Genomic DNA, 18,551 nt, shown 5'->3' with positions numbered 1-18,551 from the left:
CAAGGAGAGGTGCAAATGCCCCTGGGCTGCCAAGACACTTCTTAGGAAACAGTTCATAAGCCGTTCTCTAGCTTGCGCCACAGACACACTGCCTGGGTCGTACGAGCATCCCAGGCAGGGTCTGGCTCCCGAACCCACATACCTTGGTGGTGTCTGAATGCTTGTTCTGCAGCTGTTCCAAATACAGCTCGTTGACTTCCCCAAGAACCAACAGTTGCCTGTTCAAGAACTCCATCTGCTGTTGGACCGACTCACTATTTGAGAGCTAACCAAAACACAGAAACAAGCAAAGTGAAAGAGCTGATGACACAAAGCCTGCCAAGGGGCAGGAATCAGGGAAGCAGCTGGGAGCAGACTACTCAGGGCGGGGGCACTGGACACGGCACAGTGGCCAGTGGGGATGGAGGCATCCAAGGGCAACAAAAATGGACAGAAATGCACATCAAAACTGTCTGTCTGCAAAGGGGAAGAAGTGCAAATGCTCCGTGTCAAAACTGGCCACCTATAGGACACCTGGAGATGGATACGTAGACAACCCCACAGCAGGGATGTTAGGCCCAGGGGAATAAAGTCACAGGGAAAACCCACCAGTTCTTTTTCAACTTATTTTTACTTTTTGGCCACAATGCGCAGCATTCAGGATCTTAGTTCCCTGACCAGGGGTCCAACCTCTGCCCCTGCAGTGGAAGCGCAGTCTGAACCACTGGACCGGAAGGGAAGTCCCCCAACCGGTTCTTGAGTAAGCAATTTATAGAGAGTGCAATGACTCCCAGCGAGGAAAAGATCATGGATCAAAAAGCTGAACGAACTCTTCACAATTATGTGAACAAATATTGAGGAGGAGTTCCCGGGGCTCAGGCTGGGCAGCTCCCTGCTGCAGGGCTGTCCGCACACCGTCTGATATTTAGGGGTACCCTGCCTGCGCTCCATGTCAGCAGCATCAAAGACGTCAACCAAAACTGTCTCCAGACACTGCCCCACGTCCTTTGGGGGTGGGGACGTCGGGCACCCCAGACACAGACACACAGGTACTGCACAAGTCCCGCCTGGAGGAGGCAGCGGCCCTCACCTTCTGGGACACCTGGCTGAGCAGCAGCTCGGTGTGGCACACCTTGCTGTTGGCCTTCTTCAGCTCCACGCGCAGCTCTGCGATCATGTTCCTGCAGTCCTCCAGCTTCGTCTGCAGAGACACGTGCCAGGTAGTTGCACACAGAGCAGTGGCAGCTCGGGCCCCGGGGCACCCGGCCCTCAGCCCACAGTCCACAGAGAGCTGGGAAAGCCTCAGGCCTTGGCTGGTCTACTATTCCTGGGCCATCACACTTAAAGCTAACTTCTTAGTTTTAAAAAAGGCAGTTACAGCTAATTTCTGAGTTTCTGACTAATTAACAAAAGGGAAAAAAAAAAAACAAAAACAAACCACCTTAAGCCTGCAGTTACCAAACTGTGCGCCCAAGAGCCCCAGGGCTACACAGCAGGCTCACAGGGGCGCTGCGGGGCTTTTGAGGGAGACACAGCGACACCTGCTGGTCACGATGTGAACTACCAGCTGGAGGCAGCCCAGGGCTTGAGCGCCAGCTGTCGTGTGTGCTTTCACGCGTCACCGTGAGGAAAGCAACGTCAAACAGGGACGCAGGGCGCCGGTGTCTCAGGATTCCAAGGTCTGAGACTCTCTGCGGCGCCCATAGGCACACTCCGCATTCGGAAGTAGCTGTGGTTATTCAAAAATAAAATTGAAAACTGAAAAAAATGCACGTGTGTTATTTTCAATGTTTTTTTTTCTCAAATTGCTAGGACCCAAAGCCCAAACTGTTTGGATATGCTTAATAAGCAGAACTGTCAGGTGTTTCTCTCAGCTGTGGAGCACCGGGACAAAGTTACTGAACTGCTGAAAGAACTGTGACTCGGAAAGCCAGGGACCTCTGCCCCTAGGAGCACCTGACACGAAGCCCCGCCGCCGTGACCTCAGACGAGCCAGGGCTTTCACGCCCTCTCTGGCCGGCTCTGCAGCTCGTACCTGTAACTCCTGGCTCTGGTTGTAGAACTCCTCCCGGTCGTGCTGAAGCTGTCTGATCTGGCTATGAAGCTGGGTGACCACTGTGTCTCGCTGCTCCTGAAGCTGATTGTACCTGGCTTGTTCTTTCTGCAGACTAATCTTCCATATCTGGATGTCTTTCTCTTGCAACTTCAACTGGTCTTTCTAGCAGACACCAAAGATGCCATCATTTTAGCTGCCTTCCAGCCTGGGCAGTGATGCTCAAGTTCAGCGCACACTGCAGACATTTCACCTGAATAGTCACAAGCTACCCTGAGGCTGTAACCCCAGACCTGGAACCTGACAGCTCACTGCTGTCTAACTTGGCTTTTGGTCAACGGCTTCCAGACTGCACGTTAGCCAGTGGATCAGAAGTGGCTTAAAGAACTTTTCTCAGCCATCAGCCTGCTCCCAATACTTTCAGAAGTCCTAACCATCAGCACTGGACTTCTCAGATGGCCCTAGTAGTAAAGAACCCACCTGCCAATGCAGGAGATGTAAGAGACACAGGTTTGATCCCTGGGTTGGGAAGATCCCCTGGAGGAGGGCACAGCAACCCACTCCAGTATTCTAGCCTGGAGAATCCCATGGACAGAGGAGCTTGCTGGGCTACAGTCCTGGGGTTGCAAGGAGTCGGACATGAAGCGACTCAGCACGCAACCACCAGTGTTGATGTGAGCACTGGTACTGGCCAAGGTCACTAAAGTGACAGACACTGGGTTCCCACCCTGCCCTGCACTGGGCAGGTGCTCTCTGCACCCCCAGTTAAGGAGGAGATGCTACCACTACTCTCATTTTACGTAACGGGTGACAGGGGCCTCCAAAAGCTCCATTACTTTCCTAAGGTAACAGGGCCGTGGAGCCAAGGTCATGTCCAGCTCTGACTGGCTTCACCACCCCACAATGAGTTTTTGTCATGAGAGTTGTGTCCCGAGAGCTGGTTTTACATCTGGAGAAACAAAATCACCTTTCTCCTCTGCTATCATCACCGCCCATTACAGACTAACAAACACCAAAAATGACTTGTCCCCACGGGTGCCAAGAGCTGCAAGGGAATGTGGGGATGCGGCCCTTCACGGGCTGACCGCCAGAAGCTGGTGGGAGGGGCCAGATGGAGAGCCCGCCCCCCGCCCCACCCCGTGGGCTCACCATGGCGGCGTTGTGCTCCTCCAGAGCCGAGGCCCGGATCACCTTGCGCAGGAGCCGCCTGTTGCGCAGCGCGTGCTGCTGCCGCTTGAAACGCTCGTAGAGTAACTGGTTGTGCAGTAAAAGCAACTGGTTACGGAGGGTGCGGATCTCATCTGAGGGAGGAGAGCCTGATTTTAAAGCAGAGGGAGGATGGCAGAGATGCCTTTTACATGTTGTTCAACCGAGGCCCCGCCCAGAGCTTAATGCAATTCTTGAAGGAAGAAGTCACTCGCTTTGCCAATGACCACTTGGCTCCCAGTCACTGGGGGTGGGGGGGCAGTGCTTGCTACCTATCTCCCTTTGAAAGGAACACAGAGGGAGGGGCATGAGGCAGGATGCCTGAGAGCCCTGTGTATCTCCCCAAATATGTTATGTGTGTGTCTACTGAAGACTCCTTTCCGTGCTGCATGGGTATCTTCCTACTATCCCTCACTTCACCTGGATCTTTTCTAGGGAGAAGCCTGGCGTGAGGGCTGCTTTCCTGTACTTCTGCTCTCAAGCACTGGGCTCCTTGCCACTTTTCAAAAATAGGAAATGCTGACTTTGCAACATGTGAGCTACTATGTAGCCAAGCAGATAACCCAGCTGGAGTGGGCAGGAAGGGGCACCTCCTTCAAGGACAGAAAGGGCCACCAGCAGGCAGATCCCTGCCAGCTGGATTTGGAGCTGAAGTAACAACTTTACCTCCGAAGTGGGTCCAGTCGACAGACTTGCTGGGTAAAGACAACCTAGGAAGAAAGTTGTCGAGTAACAAAGTTACTGATCTCAGCTGGAAAAACTAGGCAGATCACTTCCCTGTGATCACAAGCCAGAGGCGTGAGACGGTTTCAAACTTGAAGTCCACCCGGGACAGAGCGGGTCAGAGGCCCCAGCAAGCATGACGGCGTCTCCAGAATGGAGAGGCCCCTGACTCAGAGCTCACACCGCAGCCTGTATATGCGGGGCGGCTCCTCACGCAGGGAGAGAGAAACACACTGGGCGCTGTTCTCAACCCTCCCTGCGCCACACACGGGGTGCGGCTCTGCTGAGAAGCTACTGCTGTCCAGGTTAAGGACGCAGCAGGTGGTTCACCCGCGCCTACGACACTAAACTTCACTTCAGAAAGACCTTACACAGGAAGTCACCTGTCAGATCCCACTGAGGTCACTCTGCAGAAGAAAAAGGAAAGCCCGCACCCCCTAAGAGCCTGTTTAGGAACAGCACTACTATGGACAGTGACTCTCTTATCCTTTCCTAGGTCACCTTTGAAAACCATAGTAAAAAAGGGTTGAAAACAGCCGTTCAGAGGGGTTCTTAACCCTTGTGTGAGAGCAGGAAGTGGGGATAGGCCACCTTGACCTTGCACTGAAACGTTGATTTTATTTTCCATCTAATGGGCTATGGTACCAAAATACAACAACAAAAAATCTGTAGCTGGAGAAGGCGACTTCTTGACCAGTATTTCTATATTATTTGAATACCGTAAGCTCATCCTCAAGTGTCAGAGAGCAGACGTGAAAGCATTTACGCTTGCTCACAGCGCAGGGGGGGTCTATGCGTAGAAGACTCCTTTCTCTCTGGCCAGTTATCTACGGAATGGCCTGAGGGTAGCATGCACAGAGGACATGCACGTTCGCAGGTATGAAAAGGCAATGGGCTAGAAGGACCCTGACCAAACAGAGAACCAGCTGCCTCTGGGGAGCACACGAAAAGGAACTCCGGCCTCCCCCCACCCACTTCCTGTAGTTCCTAACCAAGTGGAAAGTGCAGACCACAGGCCAGCGCCGAGCCTCACCTGTTGAGCTCCTTGCTGTGCACGTCCGCTCCCTGCTGTATCAGCCTGTCCAGCACTTCCATAGGGGAGGCGGAGGGCGTGAAGTCCTCCTCTGCACTTCCCTTTGCCTTCTTGAGTAGTTCCTCCGTCTTCTTGCTGACAAAATGATGGGCAGTCTTTGGCAATGCCACCTCAAAAAGATGATCGTATGGGGGAGGCTGCCCACTGCCAAACCCCACTCCCCTCTGAGGTGGAATTTTACAGGGGCTGGGGGTGAGGATGCTGGCCTCCAGAGAGGCCTGGCGCTCCCTGTTCCCGGCAGGGCTCTCCCCGGTGCCTCCGCAGGGCAGGTCTATGGGCGTGAAGGCTTGCTTTGGTGTGTCAGGCCCCGACTTGTCCAGGGAGGAGTTTAAAGGCTCAGGGTTTGCGCTGGTGCCCTGAGTGCTGGAGGAAGCTGAGAGGGTCTTCCGCGGGCAGCCCGGCAGACTGTCCCGGTAGAAGGGTGAGTCGAAGCCTCCTCGAGGAACCAGGGGCTCGGCATCGGCCGTCGTGATCTCAGACAGCTCTTTAGATATGGCCGCTACAAAGAAGGAGGAGGGAAGAGACGGTGCATCTGGGTCAGGTCGGGCAGTGTGGGGCTGTGTGCTGCCCTGTGCCACCCGAAGGGACCAGGCACAGGGCTCAGAACAAAACTCCCATCTCCCTCCCCCAAAGGAAGAAAAAGCAGGCAGTCCTGTGCATGTTGATACTAAGTCCCGGTTCTCGGGCAGAAAATGAGGGCTTTATCAATGTGCAGCATCTCCACAAGCCCAGAACCCTGCACACGTTACCTTCTTCTTTATCCTTCTCAATACTGTCTTCTTCAGAAGCCAGGTCTCCTAAAAACCCTGGAAGATCACTGAGAGTGACAGATCCCTTGCCTCCGTGCAGCTCTTCTATACAGAGAAAACAAGACAAACACGCTGGAGACCCCCATGCCCGCGAGAACTGCTCACACTGTGACAGGACAGGCCCACCCTGACTCTCCTGCTGAAGAAGACGGGGGAGACAGCTCTCTTCTGGAGCTCCCAAAGCCAAAAGGTTACAATGATCCAATGCAAGGTACCACAGAAGTCAAAACTCTCCATTCTTTCTCAACATTGCAGAGAACAGATAAAGCCATGGTTTGATCAGGTCAAGACACAAGTACTTAGCAGCTTTCATGGGATGCGATTATGAGGCTGGCTTTTAGAATTACATTTTTCATTATCTCTGGCTTCAGTGTTTCGTGGTGCTCTGGAATTTCCGTTTCCACACTATAACCCAACCCATCAAGAGTCAAGCAAGCTCCACCGTTACCCAGAGGCCTTACCTAATCCTCTGTCATTCGGAACATGGGGTTGTCTGTGTAGACAGGGCCTTGCGGAGTCTGTCCTCTCTTCCTGAAACGACAGATACCGTTTATATATCACAAGGCAGAAAATTGTGTGCATGGTCTCTAATGCTAGAGAAATACCCTAAACTCCTCAAATTTTAGTATATTATAAAGGAGTTTAAAGTTTAGCCCAGTAGTTCTCAAACTGGTGTCAGGATGCCTTTCTGTTCTTAAAAGTGACTAAGAATCTCAAGGATTTTGTTTATGTGGCTAAATCTATTGATAGTTACCACACCAGAAACTAAAACAGAATTTTAAAAATATTAATTCACTTAACCAACCCAGGAATTTCCTGGTGATTCAATGTTAGGACTCCATGCTTTTACTGCTGAGGAGGCGGGTTCAATCCCTGGTCGGGGAACTAAGATCCTACAAGCTGTGCAGCATGGCCAGAAAAATACCCAACCCAACCCATGTAAACATAAATGACATATTTCTATGAAACATAACTATATTTCCCAAAACAAAGGTAAGCTTAGTGAGAGGGTCAAGCGGTCTCACATTTCTGCGATCTCGTCCATATACGGCTTAATGGAAGGAGGCTGGGTTCTTACGGCTGCCTCTGCTCTGCTGGGTTACATGTTATTCTGGCTAAAGCGTACGAAGAAAACTCTAGGCCCCATGGATAAGCAGTTATAAAAAGCAGAAAGATTTTTTAGATAACTGCAGAAAGCCATCTCTGATGTTACTCTGAAACTCGACAAGGGTATTTCTTCTTCAAGGTCAGTTATGGAGCAGAACCTGAAGTCATCGCAATTCACTCTTCACATCGTGTTAAGTAAGATCCACTGGTCTCCCTTGCCCCCCAAAGGTATTATCTACATGTGGGTCTTTAACATCACACACAAGGTGGGCAGAACACTGGCTCACCAAGCTGTGCACATCTTCTAAGTGTTAAAACACTTCATTATACGATATCAAAAATTCAAAACTATCAACCAAGCTTCTCAAGACTTTTCAATCTCGTCATGAAAGACTTAGGGACACTATCAAGCACTCGGTGGCAGATACCAGTTTTTTAATATTCTAATCGCACGTTTTTATCATGGGCAACAAAGACTGTCAGTTGTTTATCTTCAAGTGACAGAGCCAGTTTGTCATCTAAGAAGCTAACTGCCTGCCTAATACTCAAGTCTGAGTAACCGTGGTTTGTCACCAGTTATTCTTTCAAATAAGACTGCTGCTGCGTAAAAGAGAGCAACCAGTTCAGCTCTCAACTCAAATAATGTCACAAGCGCGTATGGAAACCACCACGTGCTGGTATGCACTCAGACTGCTTTAAGTCTACTTCCTGTTTTATCACAAACAATATTAAACACGTGGGTTCTTTCTATAGAATACTCAAGGTTGGCACTTTTTTTTTTTTTTTGGTTGTTGCTTCTTTTCTTCTGCCAAACTGAAAGAACACATCAAGGAAGAAGAATGCAATGCCACTAGAAGAGTGCAATTTTGTACCAAGGGGCCAGCCATCTTACCCACCACTGTTTCTATGCCATGAGTATAAATGCCAATGCAGAAAAAAGGGGCGAATGACCACGTAAGAGTAACTATGAAAGTAGATTTGCCCTGGCAGTGTCTCTTAGAAGGTTTGGGGATCCTCAGGGTCAGCAGACCACATTCTATGAGAGCTGCTGATTGGTCTATTTTCAACTGATCTGATTCAAACCCATTACATTTTAGGTCAGACTTCTAACTGGCATAAAAGGTTTCCCAAAGAGAGGCTGGAAGCAAGTCTCTGTGCGTGGGCGAGGGGACAGCAGACGAGCCTGGCAAACCTTCTTGGGGGCCGTGGCCTGTGGGAGTGAAAGGTGCACGCAGTCGTCCGAATGGCAGGGTGGGGCTGGAGGAGGAGAGGTTGCAGGGGTTCCCAGAGGAGTTCCTTTCCCACCTGCTCCAAGACAAGAGCAGAACACACACACAAACACACTGTCAGTTTAACGATTAGGAAAACCGCCACTTTTTCTTCTTTCCCAGCCTAACTAGTACTGCAAAGAAAGCTGCTACACTTCACTTTCTGGAGAGTCTATATCAGCCTGTCTTTTTTTTTTTAAGGCTCACTTGAACTTCTGAAAGCTCCAGGCATTTGTATTAGGCATCAAAACTAGGTTCCCTACTGCAAGAGGCTCTCAAACTCTTAGACCTTAGAGGAGACTGTTCCTTATCATAACAGGCAGGCCCGAACCAGCCAAACCTAACCTAGGCCATACATACCAGTTGTACCAAAGACTTTACTGTAAGGATGTGACAGATCAGGTGGGACATTTCCAGGAGAAGTTGGAGGAGTGGTCATCCCACAAACTGCAGATGGGCTCCAAAGAGTAGCCTAGGAAGTTAACAGGCAGGTCAACAACAAGAATCAAACACCACCACCTCCCGAGGTACAAGCCTGTGACCAACGATCATTTTAAATTTAGCCTTTCAACTGGGAAAAGGAATCTTACTAAAGCTTTATCAAGAGACACGTTACATTTTCTAAGCCTAGACGCCAAGAGAAACCCAAGTGGCAACAGTTAACTTTCTCTGCAAACATGACACATCCTTAAAACTAACTCCTGAAACAAGCAGTGAGAGATTTTCCCAATCGCAGGCTAAACCCTGACCCCGAAGGCCAGCTTCACCAGCAAGTAGAGAAGAAAGCAGGCACACTAGTTCACAGCGTACTTGTGGCGGCTCAGCTAATAGCCGTGTCGACGGGGAACTCAGAGTCTGAGGTAGCTGCCCTGGCGTGTTTAACGTCAGCCGACAAGTAGAGTAGGGGGTAGAAGTAGCATTCCCTACAAGGGAAGGGAAAGAACACATGGGGTCAGCGTGGGGCTCGTCATTCTGACAAAGAACAATGGTCCTCGAGACCATTTGATAGCGTTCAGCTCCCTACATTTAAAAAGGCTGAGGGGACTCCTAATGTCCACGGTATAAAGTAGCATTTAAAAGACCCTTTTGGAGAAGGAAATGGCAACCCACTCCAGTATTCTTGCCTGGAAAATCCCATGGACAGAGGAGCCTGGCAGGGTATAGTCCATGGGGTCGCAAAGAGCCAGACATGACTGAGTGACTAACACTTTATAATACTCTTTAGCAATAAAGTTCACTAAGGTTTGATGTCTCATTAAGCTTCAGAATAGCTTGAAAAAGCACAACTTGTATGACAATTTCAGCAGGTGCTACCTGTAGATAAGCCTAGACTTTTATTTAATCCAATTGTCCAGATTCATTCAAAACTGTGTCAATGTGACAAGCCCAGAGGGCCTCACTAAAGGCGTCTGAAAAAGTAGAAGCTTCCTTTATAAACAGGAGCCTAGAAGTCATATCCTTCCATCCATTTTCTTTGTTAAGTGTTGAGGACACAGCCCAACTCTGCTGACATACTATCAAGGTGGAGATTAAAGTCATAAGATCGTGAATTAAACTTAGGGGAGAAGTTAATCAGGAGAAAACGGAGACAAATCCAAATTTTAAGTATTTGGGAAACAGTTCCTAGGAGCTCAACTAAGCCTTACTGTAGGAAAAGAAACTGAAGTCAACGATAAACAATGCTTCCAGAGACAAGGTTGTGAAGAGGTAAGCACCAAAGTCACTGTTTACCATAGCTATTCTGTGTGTCAACGTAAGAGCTGGCGGAGACATCGGCTGAACGGTGAGGAAAACGGGCTGAGATTTGGTGAGACACAGAATAGCCATCTTCATATGAGGCCTCTGTAGGGTCCAGAGAGATTTTGGCACATTCTATGACAACATCATGTGTTTCTAATCTCTTCCACCTGTAGAAGACAATCAAAGTCAAGAAATGCAAGCTATAATCCATTTAATCAAACCATCAAATACTTCAGAGTGCAGACTCAATGCCAGCCACTGAACTATGAACAGCAAAGAATGAGGCAGAACCACCCCAGCCCAAGTACAAACTAGCACTACGATAAAAGGAATTAGCCATTCATTTTACAAACCTATAGAGGAGGTGATTTAGTCGCTAAGTTATGTCCAGCTCTTGTGACCCCGGACTATAACCCACCAGGCTCCTCTGTTCATGAGACTTCTCAGGCAAGAACACTGGAGTGGGCTGCCATTTCCTTCTCTAGAGAATCTTCCCAACCCAGAGACTGAACCTAGGTCTCCGGCATTGCAGGAGGTCTCCAGTACTGCAGGAGGAGTGAGCCAGCAGGGAAGCCTTACAAACCTATACCCTATTTAAAATGGTTATATCAAGTTATCAGAAACTACTCTGAAACCAAAGTTTCAGCAACAATAGACCAGGCACAGCCTCAAAACAGAATACAGACTATGCAGAGCAGTCAGCAGGGGACTCTCCTTTGGAACAAAAGTAATAACAGAACAGGGGAACCTGGAAACTGCCAGGCAGCTGAGGCTGACTTAAGGTCTCCCATCAAAGCCTCAGGATTCTAACCCATCCCCAGACCAGAAATACAGCTCAGCATGTCTCGAACCTAGAGAAAGCCCATGAGGATATTTAAAGAACTGTCTCAAGAGTCCTGCTGTGTGATCCAGAGTTCCGTGCCTAAGAAATCAGCCTGTGGAAACAGACACATATCAAGATGGACAACAACAGTCAGTACAGCTTGTCACAGAAGAAAAGAGACAACCTAAGGTCCAACCAGAGACAGGGTCTACAGAAAGTTACCCCACCATGCAAAAGCGTGCTTTCAGCAGATCATGACTGCCAGGAGAGAGAGAGGACACTGGCCACCAAGAGCATGAAGGAACTTTCTGGGCTCAGCTTCCAGCTAAATTGTAACCCTACCTCCAAATTTCTAGGCATCAAATTTCTGACATCTGAATTTCTAGACATCAACTATTAACGTCCTTACGGTAGGTGAGCGTTTAGGTCACTTCCACAGATCCCTTTCCCTCCTCCCCAGTGCTCTCAAAATAGTAGATCACTGTTTTGTTGTTTCTAAACTGATTCTTAACAATTCTTTATAATGACTAGATCAGTACCACTGACAGCTAAGCTAAAGAGTATTCTATAATATTTCCCTTTCTGTTCAATTTAGTTTCTCCTAGAGTTTAAATTTTTCTGTTTCTTTGCCTCAGTCTTCCATGTATCTAATACTAATCCTTCCTAAACTTGCTCTAACGGCTGGGGGAAAACGCCTAATATAATTTTGACGTAACAAAATGCAAACCATCTACCGAGATTGTTCACCTTCTCCTAAAGAGCTGCCTGCCAGAGCCCTCCCTCTCCTACTGGTTGTTCTTAGCACTGCTATACAAGTTATACCAAGACTCCCCTTGCCAAAGACCCTAAGTCAGGTCCCCCACTTCCTGGCCTCTGTCTTCCTTGATTTTACTCTCATTTTGGTGAAGGACACGCTTCAATGGTTCACGAAAGAACGGTACATGGGAGGTAAATTTGAGTCCCTGCGTATCTAAAACTGTCTCATACTTGATAGGCAAGCGGGCTGGGAATAAAATTCTAAGTGGAAAATCTTTTTCTCTCCATTTTGAAAGTGTTTCAGAAGCTAACCTCATTTTGATTTCTGATCCTTACTGGTTTTTTTTTTCCTGAAATTTCACAGTATTGAGCTGGTAGCATTCTTTTCCATTGACTGTGCTGGGAACTACATAAACCTCTTCAACCTGGAAACTCATGTCTTTCAATTCTATGATTGTATTTTCTTGTATCATTTGTACTTGCATTGGAAATTTTCTTCTATTATTTCTTTCACAATTTCTTCCCCCACCAAAGTTTTCTCCTCCCCATATATTGGATGTTAGACTTTCTGGACTGATTATTTCAAATTTCTTTCATCTAACTCATTTCTATCCTTTGATTCTGCTCTCTAAGATATCCTCAAATATACCCTCCAATTCTTTTATCAAAATGTTTATTTTAGCTATAGTTTTAAATTTTCAGCACTGCTTTCTTTAGTCTCTTGTGTAGCATCCTGAACTTTACATATGCACTAATGTCTCATCTCTACAGCTATTGTAGATGTTTTCTTTTGCTCTCTGCATTATCCTTGTTTCTTGCTAGCTCCTCTATCTACTCTTTACATTGGTCTCTTGTCTCTGGTGCTAGAACCTTTCTTCAAGGGCCAGATGACCCGCCTATCCATGGTGAGTGAGGCTCTATAAGTTGAACCAGGAGATTTCCTAATTAACACAACAGACTGGACGTGTGCATGCAACTGCACAATACCCCCAAACCCCACCAACATTTGTTTCCTTTTAAATATAAACCTACAAGAAAGAGAAGAATGAGAAAAGAGAACAGCACCACGTGTTTGAAACCAGAAAGCCAGAGGGCAAGTAGTGACTGAATCCCAGAAAGCAGAATCCTAAGTTGCCAATGTTTCAAAGCTAAAAGTCAACCTGACTTATACTGGAGAATCCTTGAAAAGCAAAAGAACTTGTATACAAGAAGTATTTATGGAACTGGAGATGAGTGACGACAGGTCAATCAGGGCAGCTAAAATCAGGAAGATGGGGTAAACGCTGCCTGAGCCCCGAGATCCCACTTGGCTTTCCGAAATCTGGACTCATATCTGAAGAGGTTCAACACAGTCAAGGGACCGAGGCACTCTAAAGAGAGGAGTTAAGTGAGCATGTACATTCTGAAGGCCAAGACCACTCATCTCTCCCACCAAGCAGTCTCTACTCTCCAGGAGTAGCCCAACTCTTGAAGACTAGAGATCAGAAGACCCTTTTCTAAAAAAGTCTGACCAACTCAAAAGGAAACCAATATTGATATGAGCATCTCCTACAGATGCTCAGAACAACCTACAAGAAAGCACAAAGTCAACAAGCCCCATCCTTGTGAACAGAGGTTTTTAGTCTCCTCATCCAAATACAAGTGGATCACCAGATCTTTGCAGAAAGCCTCAAAATTTTAAAAACAACAACAATAGAGCAGTTTAGAGAAAACAGACTATGTAGGAAAAAGAAAACCTTATTAAAAAGCCAACAAAAAAACTCCCATCAGTCTTATCAAAGACGTGAGACTGCATCCATGAAACAAAAACAGGCTACAATTTTAAACAATGGGAGCATCCAGAGAACTAAAAAGAGCTCTTAGGTACTGAAAACGTGGCAGAAATGAATACAGAAGGATTAACAGCTAAAGACAATTAAATCTTTAGGAAATAGGACAAGAGAGCAGAAAGAAAAAACAGGAGAGCAAAGAAAAGCAGAGACCCACTCCAGGAAGTCTCAATCAGAACATTAAGAGTTCTAGAAGGAAAGACAGAGATAGCAGAGGAAAAGAAATCAAGCACAATATAACCACAGAAAATTTTGCAGAAAATTTCCTAGCATTTAAAGGTAAGAGCTTCCAGACTGAAAAATGAGAACAGATTCATGTCAAGGGACATCACTAGAAGTTTCAGGGTACTTTGAGAGCAAAGAGAAGACAATAAACGCAGATGATCAGAAATAAGAATGTCTCTGGATTTCAACAGCAGCGTTGGCAGCAAAGGGGCAATGGAATAACGCCTTCCAACCGCTGAATGAGAATGACTCCCAACCCAGAAATCTATACCCACACAGAAAACAGCATCCTTTCTCTAAAATCCCATGAAAACAGGAGTGAACCCAAAAAGGCATGAGACATAGAGGAAACGGGAGAATGTGCACAGGTGAGAGGCACAGAGAAGCTGAGAGGCAGACGGCGGCCACACACGAGGCACAGAAGACGACCGCTGAGACCAGAACGCACGCTGAGACAGGCGTGTGCGGGCCCTCACTAAGGCTTCTGCTGCCACCGAACCATCTTTCCAACTGAGGGACAGAGCGTCTAGGCGGCGTAGGTAACCCTGGCCTAGATAACGTGTTGTGACTTAGCTTGTCTTGATTAATGAATACACTGATGAAGTGCCTACTCTCCCTAGATTAGCTAAGGACATTCATCTCGTCCCACAGAAGGATTCTTCTCTGACCTATACTCGGAAGCTGCCACAAGGGCACACAGAGCAGTCTCCTCCCTCTGCCGTATTTCGGCAGCACATTCAGTACCTGGCTCTGGCTATGGGTCTCACCAGATGCCCTGACTAGGGTAAGCCGTGTGTTCTTCCCTCTTGGTTCTTCCTCTTACCTCCTGGGAACCTTCATCTCATGGTGACAAGACTGCCTTTTCCAAGGCCAGACTTTGCTTGCTTTCAAAATGAAACAACACATGTGGTCAAACCACGCAAGAGAGGACTTCCCTAGTGGCACAGTGGTTAAGAATTCACCTGCCAATGCAGGGGACATGGGTTCAATCCCTGATCTGGGAAGATTCCACATGCCATGGAGCAACTAAGCCCACGAGCCACAACTACTGAGCCCTTATGCTCTAGAGCCCATGCTCTGCAACAAGAGAAGCCACCACAATGAGAAGCCCACGCACCGCAGCAGAGAGTAGCCCCTGCTCGCTGCAACTAGAGACAGCCTGTGCACAGCAACAAAGACTCACTGCAACCAAAAAACAAAATAACTAAAAACAAATACACATATATTTTTTTTAAGTAAGAGAATGATTAAAATGAAAGCAAGAACAGCAGTTGTGTTTCTGAGGTAAGACAGGGACCAGGGACAAAGATGATTACAAATGGAGAGGGTACTGTCCCATGTTTTTAAAGTGGTGTCTGCACAAGCATCCATACATTACTATAAACTTTTCTTACACGTTTTCTAAGCTCCTCTACATGTACCTCACAGCAAGTTGCTCAGATAAAAGGTCTGTGTAGCAGAGGGAGGGCTTGTGGAGATCTGAGATTTGCTGAGGTGATCAAGCAGTGAGTCATCTTTTTCAGGGGGAGATCCTCAAACATCAATATCTGAGGACCACTTCTCCTCCAAAAGGCATCAACTCCCTGCCCGGGGAGGAGCCACAGAGAAGCAAGGGAAGGGCTGAGCCTCCCACAGCTCGGTGTGCAGGGTTTCACTTCACTCCCTCCTTTCTGGTCATGACTCAGCTCCACGTTCCACCATGCTTGGCATTCTCAACTAAGGAGGCTGGCAGGTTCCACTTCTCCAGAGATAAAACTGGGCACTTCCACCAGGTCCCGTGGAAAATGGCAGTCACCTGGCTAAGCAGGATGGAGAAAGCGACCAGGGGAATCCGACCACTCAACGTCCAGACTTCCCACAGTGTTTGTTTCCAAGCACACCCATCACTGCCCACCTCGCACGATCACAGACCACCAGGTTCCCAGCCCGCTGGGGTCCTGCGGGACAGGCACCTGCAATGCAACCTCTTCCTCTGTCAGTGAGGAGTATGTCTTAGACTCATGCACGCAAAATGCTTCACTGTGCAAGTCCTTTAAAATGAAATAAACAGGAAAACCTGTCTTCTCCAATAACATCTCAAAAGGGACACCTCTGAGATCCCGTGTTCAATTTCTCAAGTGAGTCTATGAGATTCTGTCACTAGTTCAGTTTCCATACCTTCGAGGGTCCAGTTCATGGTCCTTGGATCCAGTCACTAATTCCGGGTGAATTCGCACATGCTCCATCATTGGCTAAAAGAGTTGGGTTGACAAGTTATAAAAGGCTTAATTTCTGTTGTATTTCTACACAATAGAACGTATTTGACAATACAAAGGAATGAAGTACTGACACAGGCCACAGCATGGATGAATCTTAAAACGTTACATTAAGTGAAAGAAGCCATGAACAAAAAACCATATTCTATGATTCCATAAGCTTGAAATGTTCAGGACACGCAAGTCCTATAAAGGCGAAAAACAGATTCATAGTTACCAGGGCTGAGGGCAGTGGGCAAGATGGCAAGAAGGCTGAATTTCTTTTCAAAATTTCCCTAACATTTAATACAAAACATACAAATGCAGCCCATCTCCATAGTACACTAAACGGCAAACAAATGGGTGTTCATTTACCTTGACCACTTCTTCAAAAGTCTCCAGGTTTTCCTTCATACTGTAGTGAGAACGCAGAAAGGAGACAAAGTTGCAAGGGTACATCCCATACAGGCGATGGAAGAGAGCGTAGACGCTGGCGTGGAGGTGGACGAGATAGACTTCTGTCACATGGCCTAAAAAAGAAATCCACCGAGGGGGGTCCTAGCTGGACACGGGACACGTGTGCAAGACAGACACGCACACAGGCTGCCAATGGGACTTTCTGCGTATGTGTGCCCCACCTTGCCCCGAAGACAGTAAGTAAAGGAGAGCAGTTTTCTAAAACCCAAATCTGAACATACCAGACACCACTGTCTGAGATCCATGGGTGGCTCCCCTGGCCTCTGGATAAACTCCCATCTACTTGAAGTGGCCCACAGAGGCGTGCACTCATCTAATCCCTGCCTCCTCTCTAGGCGCCCCTTCACAGGGCCCCTAGAATTGTAATACTGAAGCACCTTTACAAGAACACCCCCTGCAAGCTGTCATCGTACATCTCCACAGCCTGATTCAGTACACACCTCAATAAGACCACCAACTCACTCACCTCTGTGCCCTGAGAGCGCTCACCGAGGTTGCTGCCTAACAGGCATTCATATATTTGTGGAATGAATGTGTGAGAACCTTTTAAAAACAGTTCGTAGTCTTAGCTATGCAGATTCGTAACTACAGAAAAGCTACTATCTGAAATTAGCTTAAAGAGCTAAGAGTGGGAGAAACAGAAAATTTAATTCATCTAGCCTTATCCAGACCCTATGGAAAATCCCAATGGTATATATAAAGCTCCCCTAAAAAAAGGACAGGCCACTCCTTTCTCCCCAGGAAGAGCCTACTAGACAAGTCGGCATCATACAGGCCTCAGGCTTGTTACTTAATCCGGTACAAGAAGCCACAGTGTTCCATTTCCCAGGGCTTATCCATTTCATTCTTTTGATGTGAACATCTCATGCTGGGAGGACCAAAAGAGCCAAAGTTCACATGTTTACAGCTTCTGAGTCATTCTGATAGAGCTGTACTACCTGTTGATGTAGAAACAAAACCCCCTGTACTAAAAGCTAGAACACTAATCAGAAACAGCCGCGTTCTCTCTCCTCCGTCCACGTGTACAATAGATGAGTTCTCTGAACCAGAAGCTTGTGCTCTGTCACTACAGACCAAGAGGAGAACAAACACGCCCCACAAGCGTAGTCCCGTGCTGCTGCAACACAGATTTAAGCTGTTTTTCAGTTTATTGAAAATCAGGAAGCTGTACCCACCACTCAGTTTCTCTGACAACTAATCCTCTTAAGCCAACAAAATAAGGACAGCATTTCAACAGTCATGCCTTTTTTTTTTTTTTTTTTTTTTAATTTCTTGGCATGTGAAATCTAAGTTTCATGACCAGGGATTGAACCCACACCCCTGGCATTGGAAGCTTGGAGTCTTAGCCATTGGACCACCAGGGAAGTCCCTGTTTTGCTTCTTATTTGTGCCCCTGGTGGAAAATACCTGAGGTGTTCCCTCACCTGTCTGGTGACAACCAACCATTTCAGCAACAGGATTCTAACATGTTCTTCTCTTCCAGCACATGACCGTTCATCACTCACAAAAGCACTCACCTGGTGCAGCATGACGGGTATAGGAGGAGATCTTTACCTGGTTTCTTCAGGCACCATGACGAAAGACGGCCAAAGATATCAAAGAAATCATGAAGGTGCTGTTTCCCCGACTGCGGAATCATTGGGAGCATGGTTATCAACACTAAGACTCCTGTTGTGAGGACAATGACGTCGGTGTCCATCTGTAGGAGGGAAGGAGGGAAGGTCAAGCGAGAAGAGACACCTCTCAGGTGTGCAGCATTAGATCTGCACACTTAAGAGGTTCTCAAGTTAGAACGCCGGCATAGACTTGTCCTACCTCTTAGGATGCTGGGGCACAACACTGAACCACAAGCCGCTGAGGACCAGCTCGACCAGGCTGAGTCTGCAGGGACTACACTCAGGCACCAAACTCATGCAGGGCAGCGCTTAAACGTGGCTTAGAAAACCCCAAACCCAGATACTTCGGATGTGCTATAAATAGCCCTTGGCGGGAAGCATGAGTTGCTTTTGAACAGAACAAAGAAATGTTGCTATTCTTGTTCATTCAGCCCAATTATGAAGTACTTACTCTTTAAAAGTCAGTTAAAAAGACCTAATACGTGAACAAGTCATTCTCTATTTCTAAAGGATCATAACAGAAGTATACCTTAATAAGAAATGAGTATAGCACTAACAAATCTTCTTAGTGGCTCACCTCACAGCAGTATTTAGAGACCAGAAAATAAAAAAG

The 18,551-nt window shown here is 47.3% G+C and overlaps 1 protein-coding gene across 5 annotated transcripts in view; it reads right to left on the bottom strand.

Moving 5' to 3' along the window:
* The window catches only part of TSC1 (TSC complex subunit 1), a 52,366-nt gene that overhangs the window by 10,724 nt on the left and 23,091 nt on the right, over positions 1-18,551 (bottom strand). For 4 of the 5 annotated variants that reach the window (XM_070378768.1, XM_005902741.3, XM_070378769.1 and 1 more), the window contains 15 exons: positions 17,877-18,021; positions 16,221-16,375; positions 15,769-15,842; positions 9,970-10,145; positions 9,049-9,161; positions 8,599-8,710; positions 8,163-8,275; positions 6,325-6,394; positions 5,804-5,908; positions 4,995-5,553; positions 3,905-3,948; positions 3,182-3,348; positions 2,015-2,197; positions 1,070-1,180; positions 143-265 (listed from right to left, as the gene is read on the bottom strand). In XM_070378768.1, the coding sequence (XP_070234869.1) occupies positions 143-265; positions 1,070-1,180; positions 2,015-2,197; positions 3,182-3,348; positions 3,905-3,948; positions 4,995-5,553; positions 5,804-5,908; positions 6,325-6,394; positions 8,163-8,275; positions 8,599-8,710; positions 9,049-9,161; positions 9,970-10,145; positions 15,769-15,842; positions 16,221-16,375; positions 17,877-18,021 (2,250 nt within the window). The remainder of the gene's footprint in view (positions 1-142; positions 266-1,069; positions 1,181-2,014; positions 2,198-3,181; positions 3,349-3,904; positions 3,949-4,994; positions 5,554-5,803; positions 5,909-6,324; positions 6,395-8,162; positions 8,276-8,598; positions 8,711-9,048; positions 9,162-9,969; positions 10,146-15,768; positions 15,843-16,220; positions 16,376-17,876; positions 18,022-18,551) is intronic. The other variant, XM_070378770.1, reaches the window with a different exon arrangement.

The sequence above is a fragment of the Bos mutus genome, chromosome 11, assembly GCF_027580195.1.
Source record: "Bos mutus isolate GX-2022 chromosome 11, NWIPB_WYAK_1.1, whole genome shotgun sequence".
NCBI lineage: Eukaryota > Metazoa > Chordata > Mammalia > Artiodactyla > Bovidae > Bos > Bos mutus.
This window is presented reverse-complemented; position numbering and strand designations above follow the sequence as displayed.